Genomic DNA, 25,458 nt, shown 5'->3' with positions numbered 1-25,458 from the left:
ATTGGTGATTGAATCAGAATGTATGTCCTTGTGTGTTTGTTTTCTAATGCTGCTATGACAAATTATCACAAACCCAGTGGCTCCAAACCGTAAAAACTTATTATCTTACGTTCCTGAAGACCAGAAGTCTGAAGTCTGTTTTGTAGGGCAAAAATCAAGGTGCTGGCAGGCCTGTGTTCCTTCTGGAGGCTCTTTCCTCAGCTTTTCTGGGGTTTAGAGGCTATCTTTACTTCTAGACCCAAGGAGAATCACATAGCCATAGCTCCTTTTGCTTTCATTGACATATCCCCTTCTCTCTCTGACTCTGATCCTCCTGCTTCCCTCCTAGCCACCACTGTGATTACATTGGGCCATCCAGATAATCCAGAATAATCCCCCACCTCAGAATCACTAATTTAATTAGGGATTAAATCCATAATATGTGGAAGGTAAGGTATTCTCAAGTTCCAGAGATTAGGCCATGGACATTTTTGGGAGGCCATTATTCACTCTGCCACAATTTACAAAATAGTAAAGCACTTATGAAAACTGATTCAATACTTGATCTTAATAAGAAGTTCATGTCAGAGCCACACTGTTGCTGCTTTCATTTTCCCTTGATCTTATTCACAGTCAAAATAAAGAAACTTCATGATGCTGATTTTCAGTATATTTATTCCCTTTGGCTGTTAATCATAGCTTTATGTTATACATTTGCTAAGACTTAGTCCACAATTCTTCTTAGAAAATTCCCTCATGCACCTGAGGAAATGTATTCTTTTCTAACTGTTTTTTTGTTTTGTTTTAACTTCGTTTTTCAGAAAAGCAAGACAACAACACAAGAATCGAAGCCATAAAGTCTCTTGTACAAAAACTCCCTCCACCAAATCGTGACACCATGAAGGTCCTCTTTGGACACCTAACTAAGTAAGTTGTAAAAGTTTCTGGTTGTGTTTGTCATATTCTCATTTCCTAAATGACTAATATTTAATTTCAAGTCTCTAGTATAAGAGTTTCTGAATGCTTTGGTCTCAGATTTCCCCCTCTAGCTGATCTAAGTCTTCCTTCAGAAGCTGGGAAATGTACTTGAGGTAGGAAAGGAGACGTACAAAAGGAACTTTCAAAATAATCTCCTTTTCCTGACTTTTCAACAAGTACATGTTTGCTGACTGATTGCCAGAACTGTAGCCAGAGCCCTGGAATGGGCTGGGTTTACTTTGTTATTTTAGTATGATGGCAGGAGCCTGAAATGATTTAGACATGAGTTCAAAACCTAGAGCCATCGTGTACCAAGAGTGATGACCACAGATAAGTGACTTAAACTCTCTGATATCCAGTTCCTTCATCTAGAAGACATTGATGCCAATAGACAAGGTGGCATCTATGTAAACTGCTAAGAGAAAAAAAAGACAGTGAAAAGACCTAGAGGCCATGCAGAGCTCGGTGTGTTTGACAAGCATAAAGCAGACCTAACTGGCTAGAGCCTCATGAATGAGGGACCTGGGGGTCGAGCTGAGGTCATAGATGTTGGACCAGTGTAAAACCACATAGGTTCTTGCGGGCCACAGTGAGAAAGTGGAATTCCATTATAAATACAGTGATGAACCATAAAGTGTGTGAAATTGAGGAATTCTATACAAAATCACCCTGGCTGACAGATGGAGAATGATTTCCAAAAGTGAAAGCAGGGAGACCTATATGGAGAAGACCTTGGTAGTTCAGGCAAAAGTAATGCTAGTTTCCCTGGAAGCCTTAAAGAAGTATTTCGATGATGGGTCAAGTCAGATTTGCTGATAGTTAGGATGCAGTGGAGAAAGGAAAGGAGAAATTAAATGTTCCTCTTAGGGTTTGGTCTAGAGCAAATGGAGAAGTGATGGTGTTACCTAGATGAGTAAAACTGGGAGAAGGAAGAGGTTGAATAGGAAGAACTGACTGGACAGCTATGTTTTGGACACTTTAAGTTTGCCATGATCGTTCCTCATTTGTCTCGTGTTAACACCTTCTTCAGATAATGCAGAGTGCAATATAAGTGATGAGGTTTTAGCTTTCATCACATACATATAGTAATGTTGAAGCCTGATAGATCAGGCAGTTTTGCTTTTGTGAGATTAAATCTCTTTAATCACCCATTCCTTGGGTTGAGTCATTCCTATAGATTATTCAATTAACCCACTACATACTTTTTAATTGTAAATATAATGCACGGTATTGCATACGTGAAAAATTTAGGCAACGGTCATGCTTATAAATCAAATTTGCCTTCCAGTCACTCTTAGCCTGCTGAGCAGAAATAACTGACACTTTGTATCTACCCTTCCAGACCTGTTCCTAATCCTAAAGACATGCAAATATACCTGTGTGTGCTTGTTTATTGCATTTGAGTATACTTTCTGCATGTATTGTTCTGCAACTATTTTGCAACTCATGGACAGCTTCCCATTTCGTTAAGCAGGTATCTGATTCTTTCTAACAATGGCATAGTATTCCATGGGATGGATAATCTATATTGCTTCACTGGTCACTACATCAGGGAACATATTTCAATCTAATTCATCATATTTCCTCCTTACTTATTTCACTCCCACCAGTGGGAGCTGTATCAAAGTTCAGAAGATCCTTTATTGTTAGAATGCCCCTGCATGTCACGTCCACATACTGGCTTTGGTGGGAAACCCAGTGTGGTTTCTTGGTGAAAAGATGTTGGGCTTTGAAAAAATAGAGATCTACAGTCAAATTCTTGTTCTATACTTTATACTCCCTTTATGATCTCAAACACATAAAATCATATTAAATAATATCAACCATATCTTGTGGTTATGAGAATTAAATAAGATAATGCATATAAAAATTCTGGCACAAGGTAAGCATTCCTCAAATGCTAATTCTTTTCCCTTAGGTTCCAGACACACCATGAAAGGAGTTTCAAGTTGCATGTAAATACTGGAGTGCTTATCTCAGTAACTCTAACTGGACAAAGTCATAAAGCAAATGGAAAAGTATACTCTTTAGTGCTATGTAATACCTAGTCTCAGAGATCTTGAGAAATATCCATTACTCAGTCTCAAGTATGCCTTTGTTTTTCCAACTGAAAGAACAACTATAAAATGAAGAAGCTGAGAATCAGCTAAATCCTACTTTGAAAACACACACACACACACACACACACACACACTGCAGAGAGTCTATCCAATTAAAAACTTTGAAAGGATGAGAATCATTCCACACAATCTCAGTATTAGCAATTAGTGCCTGATCGTGTCTCATATCTAAATTAATTCCCTAATTTTGTTAGAACTTTCGTTCAGTTCAGTAGAGATGGAAATAGATGTTTTTAATAGAGATTTAAGATAGGGTTATTATATCACCTTCACAGTATCCACGTGATACAGTTTTCCATTTCAAATGGAGAGAAAAGTGTTGTTTGCTTGCCACCCACCTTTCTTGAGTTGTGTGACCATATTCCACCCTGCAATGATTTATAAACAGGGTTTAATTATGCACAAGTGTGTGCACATGATTATATCTTGTTAAGCATTTCTTGCTAAGTTTTTGATAAACAGCCAATCGTGGCATGTCATCAAAGCTTGAGAAGACTAAATAAGAAGATTGTTTAACGAGAATTTAAATGTATTCATGTTTGAAAGAATCATTAGAATGTTTTCCTTAGTCTTGATGTATTTGGTAGTTCTTCAGAAAATCTACCATCAACACTTGTATGTAGTGTTTATTCCAAATTGTTGCAAATATATATATATTTTGAAGTTTGTTTAGCAAAGGTCAGGGAATGCAATGAAGTGCCAAAAATTCCACTTGACCTACGTCGTATTCCATAGCCAGCATAATAGAAGTCCAGTTTTGCAAAGCTCTGAGTTAAACATTCCCTTGAAAGCAGAGCAACTCCCAACTGAGAAAGTTTAATGCACCACAATTGAAGTAGAAGCTGGATGCAGGTGCTATTCACAAAAGCCAGAATTTTTAAAGGGTTATGATTATATTAAGCATGTGCTTGCATGCTCAGTTGCTCAGTCGTGTCCCACTCTTTATGACCCCATGAATTGTAGCCCACCAGGCTCCTTGTCCATGGAACTTTCCAGGCAAGAATACCGGCATGGGTTGCCATTTCCTTCTCCAGGGGATCTTCCTGACCCAGCGATGAAACCTGCATCTCTTGTGTCTCCTGCATCCCCTGCATTGGCAAGTGGATTCTTTACCACTGCATCACCTGGGAAGCCTGTGTTAAACATAAGATTACATAACAACCTCACAGGCTGAATAGTCTCATAGTCCAGAGTCCTCATTCTCAAGCATACTCATGGTGAAGTATGCGCTTCTGCTGTGATAGATTGAGACCAGGAATTCAGAATACGCTATCATCTCAAAATGTCATCAGCCAGAAATCTTTATTAATAGGCACTTTCGCCAATTGACATTACAGTGATAAGCACTGGAAGGTCCTGTGATACCCTCTGAATCATATAAATGGCATGTTCTATCTCTGAAAAATATGTGGCCAATGCATGTTCCTTCGACCTGCTTCTTTGAAAAGGCAGGCAGGCAAAGTGGAGATGAAGTTAATGGGAAGGCAGACATAGAAAGATAAGTGTTGCTTGTTGATGGGTAGTATCTTGAGGTTGAGAGCTAGGCAGAGTTTATATAAGAAATAGAGAACCACTGAGTCTTTATCTGTTGGACATTTGCATGATGTGCTCCCTGTTTATGAAAGAGTCCTCTAACAATAGAGTGTAGGGTGAATGAGATAGAAGAAGAACCCAAGAAGCCACTTGGAGAGGTAGTTAGATTGGAGTGATGAATCTCAGATGGAAAGCAATGGTCCAAACCCTGCGACTTCTCAAAGGAAAATTACACTCACTTTTTGTTTCTCTCATTTCTTTAACCTCCTTATTTAGATAGCCATAGGGATAAGTCTGAGGTTTCAATGTTGAGTAATTGTAAAAATAGTTCCTTCAATAGAAGTAAAAAAGCAAAAGAAGACACTGTTTAGAAGGGTGCACTTTTTTCTCTATTTTGAAATACAGACAGGGAAAAAGCAAGATGAGGTTAGAGAAGAATAAGGAAATAGAGTGAACTCTGTTTTGTTGCTGTGAGTTGAAATAAGCCCTCTAGATCTGCTGGTGGGGATGTTCCAACTAGCATGGTGGGAAGCCATAAAGGTAATATAGCTCAAGAATGAAAGCCTTTCAGATCTTCTTGCCTTTTGAGCCAACCGTCTTATGCCATTACCTATCCTAAGTAATGGTGGGGGAGGCAGGTAGTTTATGCTAATGAAATTTTACTATTTACATGAGTAGAAACTTGGAAACAACCTAAGCATTCAGTGACAGGGGATAGTTATATAGAACATGGTAGTCATATCAGCTTAATAAAATGTAGTTCATAGCTAATTGTTTTTTTAATTAGGGAAATCCTTGCATTAAGTTAAATTCAGGGATGCAATATTTTATATACTCAAAGAGAGTATAAGTGTAAATATGTGGGAAAGTTGTGCATTTAGAAAAGACTGTAAAGCTGCTTGCTGAGATGTTAATATTTCTTTCTTAGAGTTGTTGAATCATGAAAGAATTTTTTGTGTGTGTGTCTCTTCTTCTCTCCTAGCAGTGGGATAGAAAGAGACATGGGGTTTAAGAGAGCCGGTAAAGAGAATAGGCTTTGAAGTTAGGCAGAAGTGAATGTGAGCCTTGGCGCTGCCGCTTACTGGACATGTAACTGTGAACTGACTTAACTCTAAGCTTCCTTTTTCTCATCTGCAATACGGGATTCATAATAACACTTACTTCTGTGATGAGGAGTAGAAGAAGAATCCTTTGAAAGAATCTTGCACAGTACCTAGCACATAGTAGGTTCTGGATAAGCATTATACATCAACATTTATTATTTTTATTATCTGAGAAACATAAAATAATTCCTAATGAAATAAATACAGGAAGAGCCGTGGAGGCTGGGTTGCCAAATTTCCTGACTTCCAGAAAAATTCTTTACCTCACCACAAAATCTTTTGCCAGAACCTGAGTTCCTATACTGGCCTGACTCAGCCAGTTTCCCCTTGTCCCGGTGAGGCTGCCTTTTTTACATGTCTGACAAACCACCTGATATCTCCATGTGGTGCCCAGTCCCTGTGTGAATTCCCCCGCACGATTCTGTGCTGTCACCAGCTCTCCATCAGCCTGATCGGAATCTTATCCCATGTTCTCAAATCCAACTGTTTTCACCTTCAAAGTGGTATCTTGCTGATAAGACAGTCTGGTCCACTTGACTTCTAGGCAGTCACTGGGACGCTGGTGACAGACACAGGTCCTCCTTCACTTCCTGTTCAGAGCCTTCTATTATAGCAGTTTCCTAGGGACAGACAGTCCTCTTGCCTTGTTGACTAACTTATCAGAATGGTTCTCACAGTGAGGATTTCCTACCAGGCAGGACAGCACATGGGCCATGTGGAAGCCTGGTAAGTGAGATAATCTGAAGCCAGTAGGGCCTTACCCTTGGCCTCAAATCCCCAGTGTAAACACTCCTAGAATTTTACCAGCTATATATCCACCTGCCATTGATGCTGACCTTTTCAAGTTCTAGAATTCCTGCTGCTGTTACTATAAATAAACTGTCTTAGCTATTGCTGAAGTCTTTTCTCACATTTTTATTTCCAGGATAAAAATAATACACGAGAATTACAGAAAACTTAGAAGATAAATACAACAGTATTTTTCACTGTTAAATCGAACTTGTTAGCCAGATTTACTTTGTGGCATGCATTTTGGAGGCCAAAACAATCTCAAATGTTTGAGGATGGGTGGGGGGAAGATATAAAAGAACACTCAATCCCCAACAAGGTATATACATCGTCCAGAGAAAGTTAAAATATCTCAGAAATGTGTAGCATTTAGAGGTGCTTAAAATAATGTCATTCACTGAGTTTCGAAAACAGCTTTGGAAGAATATATTTGCTGCAGATTTTAGGTGCAAATAAACATTGTTGTAGGAGACTTGCACTTTGTAAAGTAGGCTAAGAAAAGCGTCCAGCTGTTCTTTGAATTCCAAGGTGAAAAAATGATATGGCTGAATAGACAGATCTCATGGAAGCACGCCAGTTGAATGCTTCATTGAAAGGTGAAACTGTTGAGCTGTGGCTATTTTGTGAGAGTAAACCGATATTTAAAGCTTCTCTGTGGTCTTCATGGATGTTAAAGAAAATATTCTCCAAAGGCATGTCAGAAGAACTCCAGTGACGGTGACCTAGAAATACAGGGGTTGTATGAGGAAATGATGCTGAGGAAATAATTCATCTACCAGCCTGTAAAATGGTACTGTGGGTGTTCCTGAGATTTGGGGAGGGAGTGGGGAGGAGGCATGGCCTGAGATGGACTGGAAAGCCTGTGAGTCCTCGCCCCTCTCCCTGGTTAAGGGTGATGGCTGGTGAAGTTCTGCCTCCCATCAGGCCTTTGAGAGCTCTGTTCTGCTGTGCCTTGGAGCAAGCTGTGTTTTCCTGTGCTGCCTTACTTGGCACTCCACCCTTTTTCTGTACACTTTGGTCTCTCACCCAACCACAATACCTGATATCCAAAGGCTTGCAGGCCATGGGTATTTTTACTGGAAAATAAAGAACCTGAGCAAATTGTTATTTCCCTTTTTTCTCTTTCTTTTTTTTCCCCTCTGAGAAACAAGGGCTGCAAGTTGTTTGAAATAAGCCAGAAGCCTAATAGCTCCTTTGCTTATGTGTTTGAAATGGCACCCTAATCACTTTGAAGAGCTAATGTACTTCCTATGGGTCTGAAATTTCTCAACTGGACTCCCGTGGCAGAATTTGGCCTGGTAGTTAAGAAAATTAATTACTCTGATCCTGAGGATGAAGCAATAGTTCCCAACTCCCTGTAGTAATCATTAAAATGTCATCTACTTAGGAGACATCTTGGCACGGGATTTATAAGGTTTGTGAGCGGGGGACTAAGGTTCAGTGATCCTTCCACTGGTGGATCCTTGTTCTGGAGGAAGGCTTTGGAAGATAAGGTTTTTAAGACGGGAGTGAAATGACTTTAGATCTTTTGATTTAACATTCGAATGTTAACATTAACCGCTGAATAATAGAAAACAAAACAAAACTTAACATGGCTACTGCCCATTTATCACTGTCTTCTCGACTGTTAGTGATGGCCCATATCATGGGGTATTTCCCTCCTAAAAGGTAAGTTTTTTTTAAGCTTCCCCAGCCTTCTTCACTATGAATCTTGGCCTTTTACCTAAAGGAAAGAACCAGGGATTTAGAATCAAAAGACAAAGGCTCAAATCCCAACCTGAGCCCTTAGAAACCATAAGGCACTCAGTCATGTCTGACTCTTTGTAGCCTGCTGTTCCCTCTTTCCATGGGATTTTACAGACAAGAGTACCAGAGTGGTTGCCATTTCCTACTCTAGGGGATCTTCCTGATCCAGGGGTTGAACCCAAGTCTCTTGTGTCTTCTGCATTGTAGGCAGATTCTTTACCCGTGAACCATCAGGGAAGTACAATATTAGGAAAACCTTTAATGCCTCTAACCCTCCCTTTTGCTTATCTGTGAAATAGGTCAAGTAAATTCACACTTTGAAAATGTTAACTGTGGAGTCCTATCCACTCATTCCTTCAGGAAGTCTTAAATGAGTGCCTACTGTATTCCAGGCACCGGTCTAGATCAGAGATTGGCAAGCTATGGCCATGGACCACACCCAGCCTGCTGCCTATTTTTATCAACCATGTTTTATTGGGAAACACAACATACTTGTGTGTTTATGTATTGCCAGTGACTGCTTTCATGCTACAGTGGCAAGAGTTAAATCATTGTAACAAGTTGCACAAGGCCAAAAATACTTACTATCCAACCCTTTACAGGAAAAGTTTACCTACCTTTCAACTGAATACCAAGGACACAGGAAGACTCCTACCCTCACTTATCCTATAGTTTCCCAGGGTTGACAAATGAGTAAACAGTTATAATAAATACAGTGTGATATCATAAGACACTATGAGAGCACCAAGCAGGAGCTGAAGTTTAGCCAAGAGAAACCAAAGAATGCCTCCCAGAAGAGAAGACATGGGCTATCTTTAAGGATGTCATTTTGGCAGACAAAGGCCTCTATAGGCAGAAGGAAGACTGTGTACAAAGCAGCAGGAAGAAGGAGAATTACAGTATGATAAAGACATGATGACTCCTCTGGAATGATAAATTAGGAAACATAAAAGAGGGGATAGGACAGAAGCCCAGAATGTAGTAAATTAGAGCTAAATTGTGATGAACCTCATATGCTTTGCTAAGGAGTTTGAAATTCATTCATAGACATTAGGTAAATCACTGAATGATCTGAAGCAGGCAGAGATGTGATTTGACTTGTATTTATAAAGATCACAATCTTTTTAAATGTGAAGAATAACTGGTACGAGGGCAGCACTAGAAGAGCAGGACTAGTTAAGATGGTGTCTAAGTCTGAGATACCATACTAAGGGAGTGATGGTGGGATGAGGGGAAGGATGGCTACAAGAGGCATGGAGGAGGTAGATTCAATAGAACATGCTCAGTGAGTACATGCAAGAGGCTAAGAGGAAAGAAGATCCCAGGATGGCACCCAGGAACTAGCTAAATGGTGAAACCCTTCACTCAAACAGAGCAAAAGAAGACAATTGGAGACATGAAAGAAGATGAAATCTTTCGGACATGATGTGATTTGGTCATAGTCTATATTCTATTAAAGAATAAGAAATCTATGTTGGAATGCAGGAAAGCTGATTGGGATCTAGGTATGAATCTGGTAGTCCGGTTTAAAGATAGCGTTGGGTGAGGTCATGAATAAAGCCAAGGGAAGGTGTGAACCTAGAAGAGAGCTGCGGAAAGACTCCTGGGGGTGTCCCTATTGAAGAAGTGGCCAGAGGAAGAGGTACTGGGAAAGGAATCTGAGAATAGTATGCCTGGTGATAGAAAAACAACTTGATGGAGCAGAGGTATTTTACTTTGTGGTTAAAACTATTGCTTTCACAAAAGGGACCTAGAAATTTCTCATGGTAATGGTACATTGGGCAGAAATTCTAGTAATGCTGCTGCTGCTTCTACTAAGTCGCTTCAGTCGTGTCCGACTCTACGCGACCCCATAGACGGCAGCCCACCAGGCTCCGCCGTCCCTGGGATTCTCCAGGCAAGAACACTGGAGTGGGTTGCCATTTCCTTCTCCAATGCATGAAAGTGAAAAGTGAAAGGGAAGTTGCTCAGTCGTGTCCGACTCAGCGACCCCATGGACTGCAGCCTACCAGGCTCCTCCATCCATGGGATTTTCCAGGCAAGAGTACTGGAGTGGGGTGCCATTGCCTTCTCCATCTAGTAATGATGATCTCCTTTTCTAACATTCATCCTTTGGCTCTTGAAAAATCACAGGAATGAATATATAATAATCCAGAAGAAAAAAAACTGTTCTATAGTATAGTGAGTTCTTGGAAACATTGGTAAAATTGGAAATTATGACCTGGTTCCTTCTACCATTAGCACATGGGCTTCAGGAGGGCAGGAATTTGTATCATTTTGATTCTTGTGACATCCCAAGAGCCTACTACAGTGTCCCACACATTGTGGATACTCAGCGATTTTTGTTGAAAATCACATGACCTCATTGAAGACAAGATGATCATTGAAAAGTCATTGATGGTTCCAATTAAGATCAACTTCTTAAGCCTGGAATCTTAGAAACCTATTATAGACTAGGACCAGGGAATATTCCATTTCGAGGATATTGTTAAGTGAGTTGTTTTTCTCAAGTTTCTGTCTCCTCACCTTATGTTTATCTTTTCATCATGATGAAGAGAAGACCAGTTCTAATTAGAAAAGAGGCACTATTAACATGCATCATGTTAGGAGTTCCGGAGTATAATGATCAATGGGTGCTCAACAAAGCTGACTTTGCTAAGTCTTGGTCAGGGACTCTGTGACAACCCACCAGTGTTGGAGCCTTTTAAATCAATCACTACAGCCCAGAGTGGGATTGCCAGTTCTTCTAATTGCTTGATTATCTCAGATTTGTAACAGATCTTGGAATTTCAAAACTTAGATTTTTTTCCTCCTGTCAGTACTCTCACTACTCAATTAAAGAATCTCTGTCTCTCTTGTCTCCTGTCATATCACCAAACTTTCCTGTCCATCTTTTTTTCCAGATCCAATATTGACTTCCTATTACCTTGAATTATTTAGCATCAGGTGAGGAGAAAAAATTGTGATTACCAAAGCTTGACCTCTGCTTATAAGTATATAAAGAAATTCAGTTCCCCTGTTTTATGGAGTAGAGACACATAACTTCAAAGTAGAAGGGGGAAAAAAATCAACCAGACCTCAAGTCACCTGATTTCCAGTCCACTAGACCACACTCTGCTTCCTTGCCAACACCAATATGCGATTGTTTCCAGGGAAGAAAAAGGGAGAAAGACCAGCCAACTGTGATAAAGGCACAGGCCCATCACTCAAATAACCTGTTTTTGCACATCAGCTACAACCCCAACCTTTTAAATAAAATTACCAAATTATTTAGTGGAGTGACAGATTTAAATAGGGGTTTCCTTGGTGTCTGTGCTTCAGTCTCTCCCTCTAACACATTGCTTTCTACCTAAGAAACACTGGGAAGTTTTATCTCCAGGGGTCCTTTTTAAAAACAAGCAGAAAGAAGTAGAAAGAACATATTTTTTTAAAAAGGTGGTGATGGAGCTGTCTTTTACCACCTTCTTTCTCCTCCTTAAATGGAAAGCACTGAACCCAGATGCCCAACCACGGAAGATACTCTTCCAGAAGCAGCATCTGGCTTCCTGGCAAGCCCTTCAGGCAAGTCGTTTGGGGAGCTTTGCAGTTGTCTTTTGGTCTGTCACGTGTATCAGATACCATGGCCTCTCTGGCTGGCATGTCCAGGCAGCTGCCAATTCCTTTTGGTTCACCTTTAGTTCTGAGAACTGGCTCCCTCATTTTCATTCCTTACTGGACTTATTTTTCTCCCCGCTGCCCATAAGAATTCCAGGACAAGACTAATTTCTCACTGCTGTCGGCCTGTCAACTTCCTCTCCAGGCTTCTGTCTTTTGAACCCGAGTGAAATCTTCAGCCATTTAGTCCTACACTAAAATAGGTTACTTTAAATAATATTTCTTAACCAGCGTAGTTCCTTGTAAACTGGGGGGTGGGGTGTGGGGGGAGGATGTTCCCTGAAAAGAAAAACAAAACATTCCATCGGAGTAATTTATTCTGGTCTGTACACAAGATATGAAAGTATTCCTGGCATTTGTGTATTATTTAGTTAAATCATATCGGCTCCCCCACATCCTTGTCACACCACAAACAGAAGAGCATCTCAGGACTGCAGAAGCGAAGACAACAGGTCAGCATTTGCAAATAGCTGCCGCCTCAGGACACTGAAATTTTCTCTCTTTTTTTTTCTTTTACCTGTTAATGTAAATACATTTTTTCCCTGGTGAAGGATTCTGTGGGGTTTTTTTATGGATAATTGTTAAGAACACGGAGTCCAATGGTAGCCCACGCACCAGGGAGCTGTGACAAGGTGCTGACAAGTCCGGCAGCGGCACCCAGAATGCAGAAGAGAAAGCAGAAATTAGAGTTGCAGGGTGACATCCAGGAATAGTTAACACGGGGTAGCTGCACATTTCCATGTTGCTGGGGGTTTTGCCTCATGCAAGAAAAAGTGCAGCTGGTATCCAAGATTTCAGATTTCAAAACTGTGCTGTCTGCGTTGAGAAGAGACTGGGCTTTAATAACGGACAGAAGGAAATCGCAGACATAAGTAATAATTAGTCTGTGGCCAGTGGCAGATTAAACCCACACTTGACTTTGAAGGGGTGTGCAACTAAAACCCAGGCTCACCTGAAATGAGGACAAAGAAATGAATTTAAGAGTTATTCAGATCAGGACATTGGGAAGATCTTTGAAATCATCTATAAAACAGCAGAGCTCAAATTTTAATATTAGGATTTTTAAGGCTTTTTAAATCTCTGTCTCAATAATATTTTGTGGTCTATAGTTTTTCTTCAGGTTAATTTGTTTTCATGTGCACAAAGGAAGTTGGAAATACCTTCAGAACTTAGAAGCTTTATATGAAATACTGCCTTCTATAAACTTTTTCTCACTTCTAGCAATTTCTTCTCCTCTGTCATACATTCTTTTAAACCAGGCTCTTTACACTGACATTTTCCCCTTCCTTTTGTTCTGCCTTTTCTCCCAATATCCACCTCCTCCTCAAGTTCTTGTTCCTATACTCCTCTCTGAGAACTGTCTTCACTTTCAAAGCTTTACAGATACATCATCCATCTCCCCATTTATTCTTGATACAAATACAGATCAAGTGCCTATCATTTGATAGATGCTGCGCTGGAAATAAGGATAATTTTACCAGGAAAACAATCAGTTCCTGGGATCTGGGAACTTGATTCAGTTATGTTATCAGTCTCTCTGCCCTTATCTGGGAATGTTCACGGCCCTCAGTCTTGGCTTTAAACTCCCAACTTCCTGAGTCTCGCCCTGCCCCTCCTCTTCTCACAGAGATATGCAAACTGGCCTATCTGTTGTAGGGATTTAGTTAATCCATCCATGTGATTAGGAGGTCCCTGTTCTTCTTTGCCTTCCCACTTTCAAAGAGAGAAGTAGAGACACTTCCCTGGTGGTCCAGTGGTTTAGACTTTACCTTCCAATGCAGGGGCAGAGGGTTCCATCCCTGGTAAGGGAATTAAAATGCCTCATGACCAAAAAAAACAGAACATAAAAATGAAGCAATATTAGAACAAATTCAATGAAGACTTTAAAAGTGATCCAAATCAAAAATATCTTTTAAAAAAAGAGAGAGAAGTAGAACATTTGGGGGCAGTACCACAGCAAGGAATAGGCAAAACACAGTTGCTGGTGGGGCAATAAAAACACTTTTTTCCTACCCTCCATTAACTGTCAGTCAAGATGCACCTCTTAATAAATCTTTTCGCTTTATCAGTGAGTTCACTTGCTCATTCATTCATTTAGCCCATAGTATTTGGGATATGAAAAGATAAAAGAAATTACCCCTGCTCTAAAGGAATTTTTTTCTAATCAATTCATATCTTTTAGACATCAAAACCAAATGAATGTTCTCAAATAGGGAAAAGACATGCAAAGTGTGATACTTCACTTAAATCTTATTATTTTCCTTTTGAACATTTTTTGAGCAATCATTTTATATTCCAGAAAAATCCCACTCTCAAAAGCATCTCTTCTCTGATTAAAGCACAACTCTGTCCTCTTGGTTCCAGGCTCACCCACCTTTTCCCATTTCTCTTCCATTTCCAGCTGCCATTCCAGAGCTGCAAATGCTCCTTTGGTACTGACCTTTGAGTCATCAGAAAGGGATTCCATTCACTCTCCCAATGCCACATTTCCTGTTTAGGGTCAGACATCCCCCACAGTGATAGTGAGGTATTTTATGGGTGGTTTACATGTCCAGCTATATTTTTTTAACTAATGGGAAAGGAGAAATAAAATGTATGCTACATTCTCTTTGCCCTCACTCTGAAAATAACCACTAAAAATACTTTCATATCATACTGAAATATAAAATATTTTCATATTACATTGAAAATAACCAATTCCTAGGGTACCAAGCTCTAAGTAATTCATACTTCCCTGGCAGTCACAGGCATTTACCCTGCTTCTCTGCAGAGGCAGGCCTGTTTTATTCACCCCTCATCATATTCTTGCTATTCTGTGCTTGAGTTTCCCCTCCAACACACTATAGTAGGCTAGGTAGGCTAAGAAGCAGGTGACTACATAAAGAAAGTAAAGATTCACTGTCACATTCTAGTCATTTCTGATCCCAAAGCACATTTATCCAAGAAATGTTGATATAGAAGAAAACAGACATGAGGTTGTGGTATAAAAGAAAATGGACTGTGGCCGCGGAGATAGTGGGGGCGGGGAGAGAGATAGCCGGGGAGAGAGATAGCCAGGGAGAGACGTTTTGTTCATCAGGAATGCAGCCACCTGAAAAATACCAGCTAATTAGCCGTCTGTAGCCACAAAACACAGCAGTTTAGTGCAAGAAGTGAACAATACTTTACCTAATTGAAACTACAGAGCAGACGTAGGTAGCCTGCGTGCAATTACAGAGATTGGAAGTCAGCCAGGACACTGAGGTTAACAACCCCTTCTCACAAAAAGCACCGCGGGAACATCAATGACCACAAGTGGTAAAGGCCGGCATCCTGCGGCCCATCCAAAAGGCCTCACCTCTCACAACCTAGGCTCCATCACAAGGGCGTAATGGTGACAACTCACTGGAAGAAAGAGTGCCCTCTATCGGTATGCCTGGGCTGGGTGTGTGTGTGTGTGTGTGTGCGTGCACGCGCATACACCCGCGCGTGCTCATTCATTTCTGAGTCTTTGCGATCCATGGACTGGGCCCTGTGCTGTGTGACTAATTCAGCCTTCTTAGGAAACAAGCTTTGAAGGGGTAGAATGGAGGGAGATTTAAACAATGGAGGACATCCCGGGTGTCAAGTGGTGGACAAGGGGAACTGTGAGGGATCCACCACCTGCTCATCTGGCGACCAACACAAAGGCTGCCTACAATCTCAGAAAGTTCTAGTTCAGAATTTCTCAAACTTGAAGGTGCTTATTGATCAAATCACATAGAGATCTTGTCAAAAATGTAGATTCTGATTAAAGAGGTCTGGAACGGAGCCTGAGATATTGCGTTGAGGACAAGCTTCCAGGTGCTGCTGTGTGGGAACCAAACTTTTGGAAGTCAGATCTAGCAGAAAAGAGGGCAGAGACTGGACAAAGAGAAAGAGGACTTTAAAATGAGACTTAACACCCACAATAATCAGGCTCACTTTCATTGGTCCTAGAAACCAAAGGAAGCAGAAACAGAGAGTTCAAAATAATAAAGACTCCAATCCACTCCTAAAATGACTTTTACTATTAGAGGATGCGAGAGGCACAGAATTTATTCCTTGAACATGTTTCATGAATGAGATGGCTACTTTAAACAATATAGCCTTTTCCACTCACTGGCTGATACTGTAGCTGAGACACACCAGCCAGCAGTGGTCTGGGATGACCGGCCAAGAACTAAAACTAGTCAAGAGAACACAAGATGGCTGAATGCAGACCCTCAAAACTTGATCAATGGGCAGTGAAGACAGTAATAACCTTCCTCCACAGCCTGTAAAATACAATCATTCTTTGACAAACATCAAAGAATGGGCCATTTTAAGCTTATATTATGCAAACTCAGTTTATTGCTATGTGCTGTGAAGCCTTTCATGCTATAGGCTACAAGTATTATTAAAGACTTAATTGTTAGGTGGATTAATGATTATATTCTTTATCTAGTTATTTCCTAGGTGCTTTTTAGACTAATATCTACATATTTTGTGACTGCTTAATGATAGAATTCACTTTAGATGTATGGAAACATGCACACACAAACATATAAACACATGCTTAAAAGCAAGACCCAGTTAGCCCCTGGTGAAATTAGTATGGGTTCCTACATTTAGACATTACTGTGGACACATTTTAAACTAGATAAGGCTAATGTTTGAAGATACATTTATCCTAATATATAGCTTATATATATATATATATATATATATATATATATATATATGCAGAAGAATGTAAGCATCAATCAATGAATCAACAGTAGCTCTGAGTGCCTACTCTGTGTTCCACACCACACTAGGGAGGGTTGGGAAGATAAAAGGAATATAAAGTTCTGCCAGTGCAGAGCTACTAATCTGAAAGTGGACAGAGCACTTAGGAAAAAGAGCAGAGAATAATTAACTGTTAAACAGTATGTGAAGGAAGAAGTAGAGTAAAATAGTTAAGTTGCAATGAAAGGTGGGGAACCACGAGTGAGGCCTGGCAGAGAAGTTGGAATCTTGTCTCAGACCATAGGGATCCAAGGCAGGTTATTGAGCAGTTGAAGAACAGAAGTTTTGCTTTTGTTTTTGCTTTCAATATCTCAATTTATTGAACGGTCGAAATTGAAATGGCTTTGGAGATGGAGAGGCTGAAGGAGGAGGCTTGCAGTAAGGCTGGAGAGCAGTTAGTTTTGTGTTGGTTGAGGAGCTCAGCAGGAAGAAGGGAATTGCCAGGGAAACTTTAAAGTGAGTCAGGAGCATTTGCTGTTAGGTTTGATGTGATGGATAAATGACTGGAAAGAGTCTGTGACAATGCCAGAATGTCCAGTTTGTAGACAAAGAGAGTGATGATATCAGTGATAGAAACTGCGTTATCATTAACTTTGAGCACCAAAAATATGACAGGCGCTGTTTTAGAAACTCAGGTGTGCTGTGCTGTGCTAAGTCACTTCAGTTGTATCTGACTCTTTGCAATCCCATGGTCTGTTGCTTCCTGGGCTCCTCTGTCCATGGGATTCTCCTGGCAAGTGGGTTGCCATGCCCTACTCCAGGGGATCTTCCCCACCCAGGGGTCGAACCGACATCTCCTGTGACTCCTGCATTGCCGGAGGATTCTTTACCACTGAGCCACCAGGGAAGCCCCAATAAACTTAATACATATAATATAAATGGATAAATCAAACAAATACACATAATAAACAAGGAAATGCTACAGTATAGTAGAAGATGATAGCTGCTGAGGAACTAGAAAAACATGGATCAGAATAAGGAGGGTCTAGGCTGCTGCAGGGGTAATTGAGTTCAGTGGTTTGCGGTCAGTGGGAAAGAACTGACTACAGAGGGGAGATCCGAGAAAAGACTCGAGGGAAGAGAGGGAATTTGTGAGATGGGTTTGCTTGGAATCAACGCATTCCAGGCGTAGAGAACATCTAGAGTCTTAGTGTCTTTGAGCTCCAGCAAAGCAGGGAGACCAGTGTGACCTGGGTGGAGGGAGGGTGGGGACAAGAGGAGGAGAGGAGCCACCTAGCTGACAGGCCATGCCACATGTAGCCCTCTGAGGCCACTGCGAGCACTTGGTCTTTACTGAGTTCAAAGAAAAGAGGAGCCAGTTGTAGAGTTTGGAGCAGGAATGACGAGAATTGATTTCAGTTTTAAAAGAATCACTGTGTTGAGAGTACATTCTAGGAGAATAGGATAACCAACTAGAAAACTATTTAACTTCTCCATTTACCAATCAAATTAGAAAGAGTTATTTGTGGGTGGAAAGTTCTTTTCATGCATTTGCCTCTGATAGGTTAAAAGAATCTAAAGAACTGGATTCCATCCCCCTTCTTGGATATAAGTATCCCAAATAATTTAAGGCCTGTTAAGCTGCTGCTTTATCATCTTTAACATGGGAATAACGGTTAACTTTATCTGCCTTGTAGTGTGTTTGTGTGTGTGTATGTTTGCACATGCCACATCTAAGGAGATGAAGAAAGTGAAAGTCAAGATTATCTACTGTTACTAGAGTTTGACATGATTGGAAATTCAAGTGGAGTGTCCAGACTAGACACTCAATCTTGCACTGAACCCAATAGAGACAACACTAGATTCAGAACCACAAAACCTGAGTTTGCATCCTCAGTCCCTGACTCCTTCAGCCTGTCGCCTTGGATAGTACCGCTTCCTCAGTTTCCTCTTCTCTGTTAGAGGAGATCACAATACTGATACCTCAAAGGACTTAATCCGAGTCACCTGTGAGTACAAGTTCAGTTATAAACTGTAAAGCACCAAATAAATGAAGCTCCCCAAAGCTCCTATTGCAACTGCACACAGCTCTACTCAGCCTGTTAAAAAATCATAATTAATCCTTCCATATAGATAGATAACTTTAATTCTTCACGTTAACTGAAGATTAAGAATGATTAAGAAATAATTTCTTCCTCCAGTGTCCCATGTGACCAGTGCCACCCATGTAACCAGGTTGGAGCAGCAGGAGTATTTAGCAGATCTTTTGAGCAAGGGGTTAAGTAAAGGTGTGATACTAAAGAAGGAGTGTAGATTTGGGAATCAGATTTTTTTAGAGTAAATATTCCAACAGAGTGAATGCATTCACTGAAAGAGTTCAGAGCCTGAAGAGATAGGATGGAATTAAACATTCCATTGGGGACCAACACAGCAAGCATCACTAACCAGAAAAGAGAAACAGCACAGAAAATAAACAGATACAATAATGAAGAATCATCAGCATGATAAAAATCTGAAGAGTATCATCAACTGGTAAAAGTTAATAAATAACTTCTGCTCAAAAAGGACCCAAACAAAAAAAAAAAAAAAAAAGGACCCAAACAAATTTCAATTAGCTGACATTTCATCAGAAATCCCCCCAATAATCACCCAGTTATCTAGTAACCACACTCTAGCACAGAGATAACTGAAGTTCCTAATGAAAGCATCACGATTCAAAAGTTCTTTGTGAATTATCAAAGGACAATAATGTCATATCCATTGTAATTTTAATATTATTTGTGTTCTTTGATTACTGCTAATCCACACATGATAATATAATGTGTTTTTCACCAGAGCATTTGCTTAATCAGAACCTTCTACTGCCCAGGCCTTCAAAGTAAGGGAAGTATATGGGGAATAAAGGAAAATGGCACATAAAACCATGTTTCCAGTCTGTTAAGTACATATTTACCAAGCCATCTTGCAACATACCTAGCCAATAATTTCCATCTCCTCTCTAGAGCCCTCTTTTTTGTGTCTTTTTAACTGACATTTTGGAATTCACCTGAAAGCACCAACAATTTGCCAAGACAAAACTTGGCCTGTGGAGAAGACACCATATTCAATACCAATCTGGAGAAAACAACGTACTCAGTTCTTTTATTCACTATGATCGTAATATTTATTTTAACCATTATCACAATTTGAAGATTATAACTCAGTCCTCAGAAAACTGGCCTCCAAGCAATAAAGAGTTAAGACCAGAAAGTTCACCTCCTGGACCCTTGGTCCATCTCCTTATTTCAGTCCCTCCTTCCCTGTGATACCACAAAATGAATAATGCCTTAGACATAGGTTTTGCAATGCTAATATTTGAACAGTAAAAGATACCTTAAGACCTTCATCAAGATTTTTTAAGGCGCCGTTTAATGTCAGTGTCAAGGTTCTGTGAGGAATAATTAATATAACAAAACAAGGCCTATGTGCCCATCGATTGCTAGGGGATTTATGCAGGTAACTCATTAATGCTTCAGGGGGTTCTGCATGTAAATCCCGAAGGCTTGATAGGGAAATGGGACCCAATGATTTTTCCCCCTATAAAAAACACAAACAATGACAAGTATAAAAGCAGATAACCTGAATATCTATACAAACAGCAATATGGCTTGTAAAAGTTTTCCATTTACATCCTGTCACCTCTTCTTTTCACATGTATAAAAGATGGGACAATTATTTCAACAAACCTACCCATATAAATCAATGCAGTTTTGCTGTGGGAAGACTGGGTGTTTAAGGAATTTAATATTTCAGCATCACCAGATTATCACCAGGATCCATTTCGCTTTGCGGTCAAGGGCATGATTAGCGCTGTGACAGGATATTGGCCATTTTCATAGGAAGATCTGCAAATCCTAGTAAACAAATACCAGTTGGAAAAATTAAGAACAAGTCTGTGGACTGGAATGCACCCTACTTGTAATGGGAACAAAAAGCTGGCAATCAAATCTAAAGAAAAAAGCTAAATCACAGCAGAATGACCTACTTTAAGGCATTTGCCAAAGAGGCAGTGTTTTTTAGACAGCTCTTCTGAAGTAGCGTCTTTCTGTCTATGCCATCTGCAGATTTATTACTGCCTGAGAAAAACAACCAAAAAAAAAAAAAAAGCTGTATTTGAATGATACTAGGAGCCTGGTCTGGGCTATAGGAAAGATTCCAGTATTGTGGGCACCACACCCACACCTACTGATGTGGTCCAAGGTTTTGCTTTAGAGGCACCTAATTAAGAAACCCTGACTCATTTACATGGAGACGTTTGATCTAAATTACACTCCAAACCGCACCAAATTGGGAGCATCTGTGAATGTGAAATGTTTGTTCCCTGTGACGGCTAGAACAGGGCCAGCTCTGGACGGCACATGTTCAAGTGACGAAAAATATTTCACATGTAACGTACTTCTGAGACCCACTTTTCCACTAATAATTCATAGTGATCCTAACCAGTATCTGTACTTCCACAATTATTTCAGGCTGTGAAAAATTATGTCACTTTTTTTTTCTACAGCTAGAAAGAGGTAGAAGGCCACCTACCTTGTTGTCATCAATAAAAGGACTTAAGTGCAGCCAATAGCAAAAATGCAAAGCTGTATGGTGTAGAGGCTGCTCATTACATATATCTCTTAACTGGGGGTCCAGAAATGCAGAGCAGCAATCTAAAGGAATAAATCTCAATGCTGACCCCCCCTCTCATCACTGGCTTAATAACTTCTCTAGTTTTCCACTTGGCTTGTTGGTTCTCAGGAAGGTTTTGCTTCTCAAATCCTCTGAAGCTATCTTTGTGTTAGATGACACAGCCCATAAAAACAAGAATATCGATAGATTAAAAGTCACATTGTCTGCAATTAAAGGGCATTCAGATACAGCCCATGTCACTTCCATCAGGTAAAATGTCTTAAGAAAATTAAAAGTAATTTTTCTGCCATTGGGTGCTAAGAACAGTACTCAGCACATAATTCTCATGAAAGTATTGTATTTCAAGTACAAACAATGGTGTTTTATAGATGCAGTCAGCTCTGTACTCTGACGCTTGTGGCCAGTTTACCTTTTCAGACCGTATATCACTTATGTTTCAACTGGAGTCCAAGGAATAAGAAAGAAACTTCTATAAACATTCCAAATTCTTTTGTCTAAGAAGATACTAATGCTGCATGGATCTGATGTACTGTATTTTTCAGTAGCTAGAGTGAGATTTGAATATATTAATAGTTTTAGCAGCAGTGCCCAGGGAGTCTAGTTAATAACTTATGCGTGGATATATAGATATATTTCAGACAGAGGTAAGGTTTTCAGCTCTCATGTTGGTAATACTTAGAGGGATCGAATGAAAGGGGCTGTTCCCCCAGAGTCTTTGTTGTGGGCATGCATTGTGACAGTATGGAGCCAGAGTTCTTCTGGTTGTCTACACAGCCTGGATTCAATAAACTGTTATATATGCATATTATGACAATGTGGTCAAGGAAACCAGATTTTTTTACTCTACCTTCTAGTGCCTATATAGCTTAAATCTGGTGTTTATTTTTCTTGTCCACATTCAATATGTAAACATATTCATAATTTAATACAGGTTATGTGCATTTTATAATTAACATTAGTTGGGAAAGCACTCAGACCATGCTGTATGAAAAATATGTATCTTTTTCTATATTAGACTATATGGTTCAGTGTGAATCCTAAAGGTGGATAATCCCAGATTGTCTTACTTTGCTGGGACTACTTTAACAAAATGCCACCGACTAGGCTGCTTAAACAACAGAAATGTGTTGTCTCTCAATTATGAATGCTGTGAGAATCATTCCATCCATTATGGAAGGGTGAGATCAAGGTGGCATCAGGCTTACCTGCTTCTGAGGTCTCTCTCCTTGGATGGCAGAAGCCTGCCTTCTTACTGTGTCCTTACATGGTCTTTTGTCTGTGTGCGTGCGTCCCGGGTGTCTCTGAGTCCCAATTTCTTCTTCTTGTAAAGACATCAATCATATTGGATGAAGGCCCATCCCAACAGTCTCATTTTAACTTAATTACTCAAAGCCCTATCTCCAAATATAGTCACATTATGAGGTACTGGGAGTTAACATTTCAACAGATGAATTGGGGTGTGTGTGGTGGGGGGTGGATAGGGGACGTAATTCAGTCCGTAACACAGTCCAAGAGGATATCCATATCTGGGCTACTGCAAGTACGACTCCCAGTCACTTCTCCCATCAGGAAGAAACAAGGCTGACTTCCTAAGGTTTAGGGGAACGAGCAGCAGCAAGACTCCTCTCCTGCCTTCTGGCGAGACTGGGAGGAAGCAGCTTCAGAGTACAGTAAGCGTTAGCACAGTGCCCGCCCGAGCTCCACCCCGCCTTCAGGGACCCCTGGTCTGGAGGCATGAGTGCCTCCCCTCCATTACTGCCGCCCTCCATTAGGAGCAGATAATGCGAGAGAGATCACTTTCACAATAAAATGGTGCACTCACACCACACCTTTCAACTCAGCATTTCCAAATGCTTTAAAAATCATTATTATTTTTATTATTTATTTGTGGAATCCCAGCAGTCTACTCAGGCCTGGCAAGTGCAGTCAAAGCCACAGAGCTATGGTCTCAGTTACACAACCTTAAACCAACGCTCAAGTTTCCCCTCTCGATGTGCCAGTAAAAAATCTGAAGGTGGTTGGGTGTGTGTGTGTGTGTGTGTGTGTTCGCGTGCGCATGCATGTTTGGGGGGGAAAAAGGGAGAAAGGAAACTTATCTGAGTTACCCTGCTAGCTGAAGAAATTTAGGAAAGAGCCATTCAATAGTGTTGCTCTAATAAACTAAGAACCACACCAAGAAAAAAAAAAAAGCAACAGAGCAAACAGTTTTGAACCTAAAATTCAGAAAATGGAAATGAATTGCCCTAATCAAGGGCAACGACAGTAACACTTTTAAAGGGTTATTAAGCAGTGCAGGAAGTAGAAATCAATCATGTTCTGCATATTGTTCACTGGTCATTATTTCCTAGGTCAAATCTGCTTGACATTCAATTGAATACAGTCTTTCATCAAATTGAAAAGCCCTGGAGAAACTTTCATTGGCCACCCACATTTTCCAACAGGGCTGCGGCCTAATCCACCTCGTTTTTTGTTTCTTTTTATCGTCATTACATAGTCTGCCTTCTCCTGTTGAAACAACACTTCTGCTTTATATGACTTCCACAATAGTGAATATATGCTGTCCCTTCTGGAGAATTCCATGTTTAGAAGCATCTGAAGGGCTCCAGCCCATGAGGTCGCAGAGAGTGACTGAGCAACTAGCACATGTACACATCTTTAGACTGTAGAACCCGGGCCAGTGTCTGGCACTTATGAAGTGAAGTGAAAGTGTTAGTTGCTCAGTCGTGTCTGACTCTTTGTGACCCCATGGACTGTAGCCCACCAGACTTCTCTGTCCATGGAATTCTCCAGGCAAGAATACTGGAGTGGTAACCATTCCTTTCTCCAGGGGGGGATCTTTCCAACCCAGGAATCAAACCCAGGTCTCCTGCATTGCAGGTAGGTTATTGCTTAATAATCGTTTGTGAACTAAATGAACAAGAAATTCTCACAGTACTCTGAAAAGCTGTCTAAAAATGTACTTGACATATTCTGCTTCTTCAATCAAGTTATAAGCTAAGACAGATCACAAGAAAGAAGAGATAGTCCAGATACAGATTGAAAATATAATGAAATAAGGATCTAGATTGCTTTAAATCAAAATAACCAAATGCATTTGTAGAAAGTATATGTTGAAAGTTATCTTTCCTAGCCTTGAATTTAGTCAGCAAAGGTTTTCTGAAAGAGTGTGAGTTCAGGGTTTTTTGTTATGATGGGAAGGAGAAATCATAAACTGGTAAATGTTCTAGAATTGGGAGTGGGGCTCTGGGGAACCCTAAAAGTAAAAATAGACATCAGTAATTGGACTTAAAATGTCAGAAGAGGCAAGAGTTAGGGAGGTAGAAAGTTAGATTACCAGGAGTGTTCTAATGAAGGGCTTTCAAAGAAGAGAAACACCCCCAGGTACAGAGAACTGCTTTGAGAAGATTGTTAGTAACATAGGAATGTCATTAGTAACAGGATTGGGGATGTGCTAAAGTAGAAATTCAGACAGTAAGAGCTGCCACAATACAGCCAGAGCGGGGAGGATGTTTCCTGGGTCCTCTGCACTTGGTGCCAGCCACCACCCCCGGCAGTTCTGCCTTATCCCCAGGCAGAAAGCTTAGAAAGGACCTAAACACACACTGTAATCACATGTCTTTGTCAGTCTACATGGGGAGTGAATCACAAAAGGGCATTTCCTGTGCTTAGGAAAAAGTACACAATATTTGTCTTTCACCGTCTCAAATTGGTAATGCAAAAAAGACTACATACCCTTCTGTATGGGGCTATTTTGAGGCTTAAAAAGCCCCAGCCCCTCAGAGCAAAGATGCTGCAAAGCAGAAGAAAATACAGGGCATCTTCCAAGCGAGTGGACTAAGTCACTGAGAAGTGACTGGCCTCATCTCAAAACCTACGAAAGAATAGTTAGCACAGCTAGAAATGAGTTCAGAAGTGTGTGGCTTGGCTCAAGCTGCTTTATTGCGTTTTGTATTTAGATGTCACATGTTTATATTCCAAAGTACAATGTCTCTTTAAAAATGTAACTGTTAAGACTAAAATCAGGAAGGAGTAGAGTGACTTCACAGAGAGGCATACATGAAAGGCTTTTTCTTGGGAGGCGGGGAAAGGAATTGATTTTGTTTCTAATTCTGTGGAATTTCAATCTAATCAACACCTGGACCACTCCTTTTTAAAAAGAAAAAAGAGGAAATGAATTT

The 25,458-nt window shown here is 40.4% G+C and overlaps 1 protein-coding gene across 1 annotated transcript in view; it reads left to right on the top strand.

Moving 5' to 3' along the window:
* Window positions 1-25,458, top strand: part of ARHGAP15 (Rho GTPase activating protein 15) — a 677,082-nt gene that overhangs the window by 615,934 nt on the left and 35,690 nt on the right. The window contains exon 13 of the mRNA XM_070476258.1: window positions 801-906. Coding sequence (XP_070332359.1) covers window positions 801-906 — 106 coding nt within the window. The remainder of the gene's footprint in view (window positions 1-800; window positions 907-25,458) is intronic.

Source organism: Odocoileus virginianus, chromosome 13 (genome assembly GCF_023699985.2).
Source record: "Odocoileus virginianus isolate 20LAN1187 ecotype Illinois chromosome 13, Ovbor_1.2, whole genome shotgun sequence".
Classification (NCBI taxonomy): domain Eukaryota; kingdom Metazoa; phylum Chordata; class Mammalia; order Artiodactyla; family Cervidae; genus Odocoileus; species Odocoileus virginianus.
Note: the sequence above shows the minus strand (reverse complement) of the source record. Positions and strands in the feature narration are given on the sequence as shown.